Here is a 14,807-nt window from a genome sequence, read left to right as displayed (position 1 = left end):
CCGACGCTCCGTTGCCGTGTGCCCATCATAGTTTCATTTTACAAGGGATGGTCTTCCATTTATAACGATACAACTGAACAGAGTCAACCGGGGGCAGAGATCGGTCATTTTAATCCAGAGACGCTGACAGAAAACGGGTCGAGATGACGACGCGATCGGAGAGGGAAAAGGCTCAGAAACTGAACGAGCAGCATCAGGCCATTCTGTCCAAAATGCTGAGAGAGGATGATAACAAATACTGCGCCGACTGCGAAGCCAAAGGTGAGGTGATATAAAACCACTCCTGCTGCTGTTAAAACCTCTTTTTGGTTTTTGGTCTGGTTCACCTGTAGTGTCGTTACACACTCAGGTTGTTCAGGTTTGTCATGGTTCACGGTTCTGTCTGAGTCACCGGGAGAGGAAAGCCGTGGCTCTCTCTAAATCTGCGGAGCTCCCTGTTTTGACAGCTTGTTTGATGGCATCTGAATTGAAGGCTACTCAGACCCTGGTTATGTTGACAGCTCGTTGGACTTTGATATGAGGCGAATTACTATTCAGCCATGTGTCCTTGACCAAAATCATTACTAATGCATGAATGGAAAACCAGTGCGGCGTTGAACTGATCAGCAGGTCTGATACTGTCACCCTACGTTTCATTGAGTCTGATGTTGTGTTTGAGAGATTTACCTATATACGTGTACCTGCTTTGATGATGGCGATACATATCGTGTCACTGTGCTTTGTTTCCCATCTGTTTTATAATGGTTCATTCTAGTAGTGCATGATCCTCAGTTATGTGTGCATAGGGACTGCAGCTCTGAAGTGATACACTTAGTGGGTAAAATCAGTTTTATTTCCCGGTTCTACCAATATTATTTTACCATTCCACTGTAACTGTAATGGCTACTTAAACATATTCTTAGTGAAGCTATTATGGAGGTATAATTGTTGTGATCAATGCTATTATGTTGTAATGTGGTTTCATAATTGTTGTTTTATACTGTTGTAGCTCCATGAGTGTAGGAAAGGTGCATCACAAATAATATTAATTACATTTTTTATTATTTATAGGCAAATATGTAAGTGATTGGTCTATATGTAACTTAGTTTAATGATGTTCACTTAATGCACAAAGTTATCATAATTTCTTGGTGCTTGAAATTTAGGTTGCTATTTTATTTCAAAATTAGCAAAATTGAAAGTATGAAGATGACCAACGTGATTAGGTATTAAAGTCAGCTTAAAATGGTAAATAAGCTATTTTAAAAATGCATATGATAGATAAAAAGTAGCATTGTAAAAAAATACATTAGCTGGTATACACACACACACACACACACACACACACACACACACACACACACACACACACACACACACACACACACACACACACAGACACACACACTGTGGTCTATGTTTTAATGAGGAATAACCATAAATGTAATGATGCACTGTATTTCTAAACCTCACAGAACAGAAACATTAATCTTGAAAGATAGGAAATAATTTTTTTCAAGAAGTGTTCTGTATGTTTTATGAGCTGTTTTCTGCATGGGTACCGAAATAATTTCTCCACAAGATCAAAATTTAGTGATATTACTATGCTTGACTTCACACTTGACCCATAATGGTGGCCACAATTTGGAAAATCCAATCAAAAACAAATTTATAACTTTGAAAAATGACTAAGTCTGGCTTTACCCTTTTTCTTTTTGATAATCCATTACACTCAAACATACATGACTATAAGTAAGAAATTATTAGTTGCTACGTCCTCTTCATCATGACTTTAATGTCATTGTTAAAGTCATGTGACCTCCATTTAGCAGCTCTAAAACAGTAGTGTCATTATTTAGCTTAAGTCAGAGCAGTGTAAAGTTCAAATATAACCCTTGTCACAGAGGCCCAGTTTCCACTGATGCTTCTTGTGACCGTTTGTGTTTGTAATTATTTGGCCAACAACACCCTTTCCTCTTAAATTGTCATGCTCTAGGACAGGCTATATCAGTTTTGCTGGAAGTACTACTGAATGAAGGAATCCATGCTGTGTAATTTTAGCAAGCGTTTAAGAAAGTCAATAAAAAGGATGTAAAAGGCAATATGATTAGTCTGTTTTTGTACATCTCTGTGAAAAAGGGAAACCTTGCTTTGCACTTTCTCACCACACACATGCTGTAATGATCATCACATGTTAGGTCAACAGACCACCTACTCTGGAGGTCTATTATGGCAGGTTGAACACTTCAAATATATGAACATATGCTATGAAAGCAGTTTGATCAAATGTGTTTTACCTAACTATGGAAGTGGTAAATGTAGACAAGCTTAAAAAAATAAACTCCATTTACACTTGTCTTTAGCGTCATCCACTTGATATTGGATTGACGAAAATGTATCTGAAAATCAGGGGTAAAAATCGTGGGTTCCACACAATCGATTTGTGTTGGGACAACATAAAGAAATTAAGTTAAATTATGCGTTTTTGACAAATTTAAGTGGATTGAAATTAAAACAATTAAGTTGTCACAGAAAACTCAACATTTATTTTTTAGGGCAACAGTATCTCCAGGAGAAAATAACTCTTTACATCAAAAGCTACTTGTCAGTCCATGATTCAGAAACCATTATAGAAACAAATCCCTTAAAACAAATATACAAGCATGCTATAGACATCAACAGTGCAGTGACCTGCTTTTATTTTCAAAAAAGAAAGCTATCCGAAAATGCCTTTTCAAGTTGTAAAGAAATCTGTGTTTTTGAAACTAATGTAGACAACAAGACAGTCAAAGACTTATAATCATTATTAAGCCTGACATGTTTATTGTTTAAATTATTTTAAATGTTAAAATAAAATCTAAAGGGTTTAGCAGGGAAAAAGTTTGTATTTTTTTACAGAGACATTTAAAAAGAGCATATTTCAGAGCAGTGATCACAATACTGTGAAGCTGTAATATTTTTATCCAAGGTTATCATACTGTCAGAAAATTACACTGGCCCATGCCTATTGGTCTTGTGTGCTGCTGGAACTGAAAATTGAGAACAACATAATGCGTTCTCATTTCCTCTTGGTTGCATTAGTATGTCTGTCTTTTTCTCTCTCTCTCTCTGCATGTTTGTATGTGTGTGTGCTTTAAAGGTGACAAAGACATTGCGTAATTTGCTATACATTCTTACCAGCAGATTCTAATTAAAGCTCATAAACAGTCACAAGCTCAGGTCTTTTGTTTAGTTTGTCTTTTAAAATCTTTTATAATCCTCATTCTGTCTCGCCATGAAAGTCTGCTATCCTCTAGACGCATGTGAGGATATTTCAGCAGGAGTCAGTCCTCATCTCTATGGCATTGTTGCAGGCCAGCAGCTCCTCAAGCTCTCCTCTCAGCTTTCGTTTTAACCAGAGCAGTTTGATTCACTCCGAGCTCTCCGGTGTCTTAAGTGCAGCCACACCTCACTACTCGTATCGCCTGGCCTCTTTCTGCCTCTCTTTCTTTATCTTACATAATGCAGTGGCTGATAGGTGGAGTTTTGCAGCATCGTTGCTTTATGAATGACAGCCTTGAAAGAATGTTAAAGTCAACGTGACATCTGACATAGTTTACTGAGAAATTAAATTTATTATATTTTTCCTTTAGTTGTTTCAAACATTACTTTTTGTCTTCTGTGGAACAAGAACAATTGATTTCTTTTGTTTGGACAAAAAACACTTGGAAGTTTTGTTCCAAGAAGTTTTGACACATCTTGAGGCGGCTTAAGAAGAAAATCAAACCGGTTTCATTTTTAATGATCTGTCTAATACACTTTCTTAAGCCTGGTTTATACTTCTGCGTCAAGTGACCGGCGCAAATCACGGCGCAGGCAACGCGCGCAGCTGTGCATTTATACTTCTGCGCGCTGTCTCTGTTGGTCTGCATTAACACTTCCGAAACGCTAGTGGGCAGTGAGGTGTAAATGTTCCTCTGTGTCGAGTTTCTTCGCTTCTGTTTTGCTATTCTGAACAGTTCCTGGATGTACAAGTGACTCAAACTCGCTCATTTTGAGGCAGGAACCGGCGGACGTGCAACAACTTTAACCATGAGGTAAACACAAAACAAAACTTTCCATCCGGAGCTCCTTCACGGGACTCCACACTTGTAAACAATCGCTCGCGCCATTCGCGCGGCTCTCGGTCCCGCCCAGACTCGTCGGCGCTAGCAAGCCGACCAATCACAGAGCTTGCGCTACGCGTTGTTGCGACGTGTAGTTACAATTTTTGAGAGGTGCACGTCAGTGACGGCCACGGCCACGGCGAAGGGCTATGCGTCAGCGCCGTAGCCTACGCCGGTGTTTGACGCAGAAGTATAAATCAGCCTTTAGTCTTGTTTTGCATAATGCATCAGTAATAATTCCTTGTAAGTGTTTAGTCTTTTTTACATTTGTTTTTAGATACATTTAACAATGAATAAACATACACTAGAATCACCACTGGGTGAAGTTTACCCATGGCTGATTTTCTTAAAAATTAAAAAGTTTCCTTGTTTCCTTGTTTACATAAACACCAATAATCAAAATGGGTTCATGAAAGGAACTTTCAAAAAGGAACTCATGTAAACACCTTAATCATATTATTGTCTTATTCAGATTAAGGCAAATAATTGGATTATTGATGTCCATGTAAACGTATCTTTTGACTTTTACAAAAACTGTGTTATTTACATCCCCTATTGTAATTTGCTTGGATAAACCCAGATTAAAAATGTCGCATTTATACATATACAATTGAAGTCAGAATATTAGAATATGTTTTTCTTTTTTAAATATTTTCCAAATGATGTTTAACAGAGCAAGGAAATTTTCACAGTATGTGTGATAATATTTTTTCTTCTGGGGAAAGACTTATTTGTTTTAATAAAAGAATAAAAGCAGTTTTTAATTTTTAAAAAAAAACATTTTAGGGTCAAAATTATTAGCCCCTTTAAAGCATTATTTTTTCGACAGTCTACAACAAACCATCGTTATACAATAACTTGCCTAATTATCCTAACTTGCCTTTAACCTAATTAGTTAAGCCTTTAAATTTCACTTTAAGCTGTATAGAAGTGTCTTGAAAAATATCTCAAATATTATTTACTGTCATCATGGCAAAGATAAAATAAATTTGTTGGTAGAAATGAGTTATTAAAACTATTATGTTTAGAAATGTGTTGGAAAAAAATCTTCCCTCTGTTAAACGGAAATTGAGGGAGGGGGGATTCAGGTGGGCTTATAATTTTGACTTCAACTATAAGTGGCATCTTGTCAAATTGACCCATATAATACCTTTATTTTTATGCTGTCATTTTTGCGTTATTTATGTTGCTTTGTTCACATTCTGTGTTGCTAGGCAACGGTTTTCATCCGCAGAGATAGCGGTAATCAGTTTTAGTCACAGTGTATAAAAGAAGGTAATTTATAGATTCCAAATCGGTTTTAGAGCTATTAATTGCAATGAGTTATGAGGAATCCGATTGTGGGTTGGTGTCAGGGATGAGTGATGTGTCCTGGGTAAGCTCAGCATCATAGTAAATGTCTGCATTAAAAAAAGATTATAATGACTTTAGACATTGCTTTGTGAAGAAGACAGTGGTATAATACAGTAACATAACTCATATATTAGCCATATCAAATCAGTAGTCATGTGTGCTGGTAAATGTTTACCTGGCATTTTTAGGTATCCAGTGACCCCCTGGTACTTGAAGTGACTGCTTTGTTATTTGTTTAACATTACCTTCAGGCTATTGGTTTTTTTTATTGAGGGGCGTGATGCAGTCTATGCAACACCAAATTAACTGCTAATGAGTAAAATCAACTCCTGATCCTAATTACTCTAACTTGCCTAATTAACCTTTAGTGTTTAAATGATAATTTTAGCTGAATGCTAGCATCTTGAAAAATAACAAGTAAAATATTATATACAACGATAAAGTAAATCAGTTATTAGAAATTAATTTTATTTTTAGAAATTACTATTATGTTTAGAAATGTGTTGAACAGTTTTTTTTCATCTGTTAAAGATAAATTGGGGAAAATATACAAGGGGGCTTATAATTAAGAAAGGCTTATAATTCTGACTACATCAGTACATTTAGCATAGCTTAATTTCTCATAGATTTTCAAAATATTCATTCCAAAATGCTTTGAATCCCCTTTTTTCTAACAGGATTTAAAAAAAAATGTGTATTTTTTTTTTGGCCCGTTTCCACTGAGTGGTACAGTGCGGTTCGGTTTGGTACGCTTTTATGGCCGTTTCCACTTTCAAAAGCGTACCGAACCAAACCGTACCGTACCCCTTTTTCGGCACCCTTTCGAAAGGGTCCCAAATGGGAGAAAGAGTACCAAAAGGTGGAGCTACACATGCAGCTGAATGCTGATTGGTTACAGAGATACGTCACGAGCTCGTGGAGTTAGACAGAACGTCAACAAAGGAACCACCATGTTTTTTAATACAAAGCCGAGACATTACATGGAAATACTATATGCATAATAACCAGCCATGGATGACCCGAGCTCAAACAAAACTTGCTGTCGTCTTTGTGAACAGACACAAAGCCAAGAAGAAAAATCTTCTGTGTCCAGTGGTTGTTTTACGAGCCCCTCTAAAAGTGCGAGTGGTATTCACTTTCTTCCGGGAGCTCGCGATCGCTTCTATATTTGATATAACAAACTTCTTGAGCTGTTGATAAAAATGGAGTGTGATTATTAAAGTGTCTCCGTCATCTGATCCATTCAGGAAAAAAAGGACAATCGCGAAAGTGAAGCGAGAGTGAAACGCGGAAAAAAGAGAAGTCGTCAAAACACAGGAGCAAAATTGTTTTAGCAACCTGAATCATGAACAAACTGCCGTGTTTATCTTCGTATTTTGGACTTATGAACTGGGAATGACAAAATTACTCTCTGACAGAGCTTACATGTGCTGGTGAAGATTACATACAGATGAGAGGTTTGCGCTGACTGACTGAGTTTTTGAACTCAAGTACTAAATGTTTGCTGTTGGTAATTTTTCTGTAATGAATAATATATCGGAGACTGTAAGGGGCTGTATGTGTTCATATATATTGCATTTATGTATTTATTTTATATAATTACAGACGTTACTAAGGGTGTCACGATCCTCCAAATTCTCGATTCGATTACATTTTCGATTCTGAAGGCACGATTCGATTCGATTTTCGATTATGAATAATTAATTAATTAATGACCAATTAATTATTTGTAGCCTACCGTTTAAACTACCTGACCTGCATGGTCTTAGTTTTACCCATAAACAAATCATACAGTAAATGAATAAAGGCAAGTTACACACATAATTACCACCTGTCAATCACTTTTTCTGTGGGACTCGTGAATAGGCAGTGATCTGTGTCGTTATAATGGCGTCGGTAAAAAAGAGGCACAACCAACAGGAACCAGCCAACAGTTTCTAAAGTGTTCGCTAAAATGACTAAGTACAAGTGAGTGAAAGATTGAAGCAGTCCTCTGACTGCCTGGACCTGCTGTCTGGAGCGCATGGCTGTGTATGCGTCTGTGTCTGTGTGGTCACGTGATGTGCATTTTCAGAGGTAATGAGGAAGGAGGGCTGCTCAGAAATGCCACACGCCACTGTGGATGTCAAATCGTTGTCGTTCTAAAATGCCATTTAAAAACAAAGACAGTGTAAACAGGGCCTGAGTGTGTACTTTTCGCGAGCGGATTTGCAACGGGGGCGGACGGAGGAATGCGATGCCGGTGTTGTCTATCGGACGAACTGTGCGTAATACGTACATAGCAGAGCTTGCAGAACTGTGCTTTTTTGTCGACAACACAAACGTTGTCAACATAACTCACTGGAAATCCAAAATGCTTACACACCGGCGACTTCATTGAAAGAGGAGAGGGTTTAAGTTCTGTCGACGGGTCTCCTGCTTCTGCAGTTTAACAAGCACTTCAACAAGCCTGTTTTTTCCCTCTTGGCAAGCCAAGCTGACGTGACATGGGGGCGTGGCAGCATCGACGATTCTATTTTTTGATTCGATAATCGAAATTGAGCATAAATTTCGTCGAAATCAAGACACCCCTAGACGTTACAGTAGCCTATTTCGCACTGTCTTTGATCTGCAGTAATAATCAACTCATGTGCATAGAAAAGTTAGTAATAAACATTTATACACAAGTATTTATGTATGTAAAGCATCTGTTTTATGAGAAGTGCTGCTCATTATGATATGTGAACGACCCGTACAGCTTTACTGTAGACATTTATTTGAGCGAGCATGACGTCGACTTAAACTTTTTCATACACTATGCCCACCAAAAGGGTACCCTTTATGGTGGAAACGCAAGCCTGATAAAGGTGACCCGTACCGACCCGAACCGTACCGTACTGTACCAGTCAGTGGAAACGAGGCATTAGATAAGAGCATAGGTTATGTTAAAGTGGTGGTCCAGAATGTTTTAAGGCTTGGTTGTGTTTAGGGTTGTAACGGTATGAATTTTTCACGGTATGATAATCGTCTAAAACAATACCACGGTTTGACGGTTTCGCGGTATACGGTATGTTACAAATGTTACAAAATAATAGAACAGTGAAGCAAATTTGACTTTTTCCAAATAATATATTTTTAGTTACTATAAACAACACCACTTACAATGAACAAATAAAAATAAGAAAATAATAAATAATGTGTCAAAGTCCAAATAAAGTCCAAATAAACATGGTGCAAATCCTCAGTAAAAAATAGATATAAATATTTACTATACTATAAATAGTTACATAACGAAACTAGATTCAATATGGAACATCCTTAGGTTTTATGTGCCAGCATGGATATGGTTGTCTATGGATTTGGATATGGTTGTCTGCAATGCAGACAAACAGCTGCATCTTCATTTGCGTCTTTTGAAAACAGCAAGAGCAGCAGTTCGTCTTTGCTGTGTCACTGTTTTGTCATGTTTCTGTGCTGCTGTGCATGCAAAAGTACTTAGTATGAGAATTATTTCATGCAAAACTTTTTTTTGCGTTTTATTTAGCCGCGCATAAATGTATGCCTATCTCTCATTCCGTGTTGTTCAAAAAGCTTGGTCCACAAACAAAAGCGAAACCTATGCTTATTGGTTGTGATATAGCGAGTTTGAACCAATCTGGGCATGGAGGAGGGACAATGCATCAATGTATCATGTCTGATTTGTCCGGAGACACAGTGACGAGCGTTTCTTTGTCAAATCAGCGTTGTCAAATGTTGATGACGTAACCGCACTGATTCCGGAGCCTCTGAAAGTCCGCGAATGTTATGTGATACGGCACTTGAAAGCTGAGATTCTCTTCTTTATGCCAATCTTTGAATTGTATGAATCGGATCAGCGGATCAAAAGTTATTAAACATTTAAGAGCAATACTTATTTTTAGCCGCGGGCGGTTGTCTCGGTCTTTAAGGGTTAAAACCGTTGATATGCAATTGTTCATGGTATGATAATCGTGCACGTTCAAATCGTGGTAAACCGTCATACCGGTATATTGTTACAACCCTAGTTGTGTTTATAAAATGCAAAGCAATGTGTGCTCATGTTTCGCTTGTAGGAAATCACATTATTATTATTTTTTTATATATCTCATTTTGATTATATACAGCTACTCCGCTAACATGAAAACGACTGAAATATTTCCTAGTTCCTCTGAAAGGCCTGCCCTCAAGTCACTCTGATTGGTCATCGTCATAATGTGCTGCGATTCGCGGATCGGCTCCACATCGTCAAAATTGCGCACACACATAGAGAGACGCTGCACGTGCTGGTGAAGTGTGTGTGTGGGTGTTTATAGCAATTTGACTGATAAATATGAATTTGTAGCTAAATCGTTTGCGGTGTAAAACAGCATTTCTATTGTTTACATCGTTGCTACAGCATACCGTTAACGCTAGACACGGAACATGTCATGATCAATTTTAACAAATAAAAACACTTACAGGTTGTAGTTCACAGCTTCTGCTTTGAGGAGATTTTAACCGAATCCAGCACTGAACTGGGAGTGATACTGGAAGCTGTTTTTTCAAATCATGCTTGCTATGTATTTTATAGTTTTCTGGAACATAATTAATGTTGAACTGTAAGCACTTCAGTCTTTGTTTCGTGTCCTTTGGAAGCCCAAATACAGAAACAGACAAAGCTCTGTGGAAACAGCAGTGTTTGGATGCATTTTAGCTCTATCTCTGCTATAATGTTACAACGCCTCTGGCCAAGGCCCTTAGCTGCACAGTGTGTGTGCGCGGTAAAAGAACTTTTGTGATCTCACAAGGGCCGGAAGTATTTATTGTAATCCCCAAAATTTGTTCATGTAGGCTTTGCTAAGCTAACTTTGTAAAAACCTAGGTCTCCCTTTGCATTGAACTTTGAGCTTTTTACATTCAGAGATGTTGTTTATGTTCACACAGCTACATTACACATCAACTAAAGTTTAAAATATGATTTTGTATAGTGGACCACCCCTTTAATTGTTTTGCCTTAACTACGAATGCTTTTTGATATAACAACAAGAATAACTATCTAGATAATAGGTCTTAAACCCAATTCCAGGAAGGCCGCAGCTCTGCAGTTTTGCTCCAATCCTAATCAAACACAGCTGATCTAGTAGTGTCTAGTAGTCTTGAACACCTTGATTAGTTGGATCAGCTGTGTTTTTAATAGGGTTGAGTTGAAAACTGTGCAGAGCTGCGGCCCTCCAGGAATTGAGTTTGAGACCTATGATCTAGACTAGAGTAATTGCAGGTCAAAGCAGATGTTGTTCGAAGGCAGCCCAAGAAAACCATATGATACCAAATATGCAAAGATTATGATAATGTGTCGCAGATCAGCTGGAAAAATATAGTAATTGTTGATGACTTGCGAAGAAAGAGTCAAATTTTTGTACAGGGCTCGAAACTGACCTTTGTTCTTGGTAGCACCGGTGCTCCTAACTTAGGCGCACTAATTTAGGTGCACCCTAAATTTAATTGCATTTGAAAGCAACACTAATCAAAACTAACAAACAAAAAAATCTGCTTGCGCTCACCGGCACTGCCAAACGATTTGACATGACTGAGATCAACTGAGTTAACGATAATAACTTTGCTGCTCTCACAGGTGGTTTCTGATATTGCTCAGATGATATTGACAAAAACCTCGCATACGTCATTTTAATAGCAATGATGGTCTTTTCATGAGTTGTAATATTAGTTTAATCTCAGTAAATGCATGCTCTTTTGCAATGGTGAACGCGGTGATAGTCGCACGACCGACAGCATCATGATGATTAAAAGAATGATTAAATAACGTTAGAACATCTCATGCTTAAATAAAATGTGTTGATGTGGCAAACACTGTTAACTGAAAACTCAGTCCCATTGGCTTTACAGTGAATGACTCTAGTATTTTTTTTAAATTCTTTAACTCACTGGAAGACTTTTATCCACTCTTTGAAAAGTGTAAATGGTGGATTAACATTCAGCACATGATCACTAATAAGATGTGCCATTATTTGTAACCTTAGGTGGTTTCTTAAACTAAATCTGTCAGTGTTATTTTCATTCTCTCGTATCCAGACCTTTACATTTTCACGGCTGTAGCTCCCCGTCACCTGAAGAGTGATTGATAGATGATATTTACCAATCCATTCACATCCTGGAAACCCTGGAAATTCCCATTGTGTTGCATTATAAACATTTAAATGCTTTCATTGAATTAGCATGATTACTAATTACATAACTACGTAATCGTCTAACAGAAGGATTTATATCAAACACTCGACTAATTTATAAAGTCAGGAGTAAAAAGGTTATATATGGTATTTTTGCATGCAGCAACACAAGAAGCGACACAAACTGCTGTCATCGTAGAATGGTTATCTTGATTCCATTATTGTGCAATTTAATCGATTTCCAATTTCAAATCGATTGTGCACTGCGACTGTCTAGTAAATAGTAAGGTTTTCTAGAAGCAGCTTTACTGACAAAATTTGTCTTCGATTATTCCCTTAGTCCTACTTGATCTTTTACTTGACCATTTACGTTCACAATCAGCTGCACAACACCCTATATGAAAGTAATATTCAAAAGATTGTATTAGGGATGTGCAAATGTTTATCACTTTGTTCTTTAAAACAAAAGATATTTTGACACAAATGGTACTTTGGGCAATTTTCATCCTGTTTTTATGAGTAGGATTAAATAGTGACAGATATTTAACTGCCTTTTATGCTTGATTCACTTTAAATGGGTGACTGTCAAGTGCTGCTGAACTGAATCTGTTGACGCCGCTTCAGATTTGTTGGGCATTTGTCAACTTTTCAAGCACCAGCGGAAGTGTTAGCAAAGAGTGCTTTATGCAAATTAGGGTTGTGCAATGTCGACCAATTTGGCCTCATACAATGTCTAATGTGAAACATCGCAATGGATGATGGCATCGTCGTCATAGGCGGTGGTGAATTGTTAACGAATCAACCCAACCCTAACAGGGCTCGAAGTTAACTTTTTTACTTAGTAGCACCGGTGAAAAAATTTAGGAGCACCCACCAAAAATAAATGAGCACCACTGCAAATTGTACATTAAGGGATTTATTGTATTTGAAAACAACATGTCATGTTCATCTGCGCCATTATTTGTAACTTTGGGTTGGGTTTGCAAATCTGTGTACTTTCACTCTTCTGCCGTTTGCATTTACCGCAGTCACTAAAGCTCCCTGTCATTTGACAGTAGCAAGCCTTGAGTGATTGACAGCTAATATAAATCTTTATAGCGGCAGGGAAGACTAATTCAGCACGTCTTTAGAAAAAAATTCTAAACAGGTCGCACTACAACCATTATATGCAGTCGCACAAATGCCTCCAAATATATTATGAGGTCGCATAGATTAAATTTCGGGCGCAAATGTGACCAAAATGGTTGCAATATCGAGCCCTGCCTAATGCAAATACCCTAGTTTAGCAGCCAATTGTGGTCTAATTTCATTGGCTGATGCTGCTTTGACAATTGTGTCAGTACCAAGCTTCAGACACGCCCTCCAACAACCATTGATGCCAGAGATGGGAAGTAACGAAGTACAAATACTTTAATACTATACTATGCTATACTATACTATACTATAATATACTATACTATACTATGCAGTTTTTTCTATTATCAGTAGTACTTTACTCCACTATTTATTTTTTAATTATATTTATTACTTTTTATTTTTACTCTTTTACATTTTACACAAAAATCTGTACTTTCTACTCCCTACATTATTAAGTCGTTCTCGTTACTTTCGTTTTCATGTGTTTGGCATCCCGATCTGTATTATTTTTTTGTCATTGTGCAATTTGAACGCCTTTTTGATGCAGTCAATCTATTTTCGTCATTGCGTGCCTGCATGCTGCAGTGGGGGCTTTTTGAACCAAGGCTATCACACACCGTACGCAGGCTAGTTTATGAAGATTACAATAAGAAAGGCAAGGATGACTACGCAGATAAATGATGCTGTCCTGTTTATACTGTAATAAGACACATTTTGCTCAATGGGATCACAGGTAAATGAGAGACACATTCCAGTTCAAAAATTCATTAATTCCTTCATTTTCTTGTCAGCTTAGTCCCTTTGTTAATCCGGGGTCGCCACAGCGGAATGAACCATCAACTTATCCATCACATTTTTTACACAGCGGATGCCCTTCCAGCCGCAATCCATCTCTGGGAAACATTCACACACACACTCATACTCTACACCACAACCCAGTACTGGGAAACACACATACACTCTCATATTAACACACATATACACTATGGCCAATTTAGTTACATATTCACCCATAACGCATTTCTTTGGACTGTGGGGGAAACCTGATAGTTGGATACCTAGTAAAACTAAAACATGCAGTAGCAATGGGTACTTTTTACTTAAGTACATTTTCAGGCTATTCTTCTTTACTTTTACTTGAGTATAAAAGTCTAACCAGTACTTAAACTTTTACCAGGGTCATTTTAAACCCGAGTATCTGTACTTCTACTTTAGGAAAGGATGTGTGTACCTTTGCTATCTCTGGTTGACGCTCACGCCCTGTGTGAATCGGACATTTATTTATTCAATCTGCCCCTTTAAACTAGTCAACCCCATATGCTCTTCTGTTCTGGCTGGCTGGAGCAATGTTTATTTATTTTATTTTTGACATTTAATCACTGCAGCATTTTCCTCTTACAATTGTGCCATGGGTGAAGCGTTGACCCCACATGACTGTAGTATTGAGAGACTGCCGCGAACTGTCAAGTAAAGGAAGCATGGAAATACATGGAGTGCACTGGACTGGGCGAGTGTGGCACCACAGGAGCCGCTGGTTCTAGGCGAGGGATGTGATTAAATGTGACAGAATAGTAGGGATCGGTCAGACATGGGTGAGCACAGTGTGCCCAGAGGCTTTTATTTACTTTGTGCTTTGCTGCTCTTTCACTGCCTGATGCCACTATGCCCGCTGCCACCAACATGCAGATAACTGAACCCAGCCTATGTTTAAGCTCATATTTTCTTTTGTGTGAAGATTTCTGTTGGTCTCTTTGTCATTCATTCATGCTCCTGGTGTTTAGTTAGTTTTGCATACCTGTGTTTTCTTATTTGCACTTATTGAAATCAGTCTTTGCAGATCGGGGCAGCAGTGAGTCAAAGATACAGACTCATGTGATGTGCCTGTTGTCTGGTGATAAGAAAAGGCTTTATTTTTTTGACAGGTCGCCCACATTAGTGCTTTGGGGTGAGTATGGCTGACAGTGGTTTTGCATTATAGTCTTTTGCCGTCTTTTAGAAGGCTTTATGAGTTGTTTGTTTATCTGAATTTGGC

The 14,807-nt window shown here is 37.9% G+C and overlaps 1 protein-coding gene and 1 long non-coding RNA gene across 7 annotated transcripts in view; both read left to right on the top strand.

The window, feature by feature from the left end:
* The window catches only part of smap1 (small ArfGAP 1), a 216,832-nt gene that overhangs the window by 35 nt on the left and 201,990 nt on the right, over nucleotides 1-14,807 (top strand). For all 6 annotated transcript variants that reach the window (XR_015505440.1, XR_015505439.1, XM_087278566.1 and 3 more), the window contains 1 exon segment: nucleotides 1-261. This exon segment is cut by the window's left edge. Coding sequence is in view for 4 of the 6 variants with exons in the window: in XM_087278566.1 (XP_087134692.1) it covers nucleotides 144-261 (118 nt within the window). In the remaining 2 variants the exon portion in view is untranslated.
* LOC141377196 (uncharacterized) lies at nucleotides 5,525-10,967 on the top strand. Its single transcript, XR_015506060.1, has 3 exons — nucleotides 5,525-8,437; nucleotides 9,500-10,520; nucleotides 10,673-10,967. It is a non-coding gene; the product is annotated as an uncharacterized LOC141377196 (long non-coding RNA).

Source organism: Danio rerio, chromosome 13 (assembly GCF_052040795.2).
Source record: "Danio rerio strain M-AB ecotype USA chromosome 13, GRCz13ab, whole genome shotgun sequence".
Taxonomy (NCBI): domain Eukaryota; kingdom Metazoa; phylum Chordata; class Actinopteri; order Cypriniformes; family Danionidae; genus Danio; species Danio rerio.
This window is presented reverse-complemented; position numbering and strand designations above follow the sequence as displayed.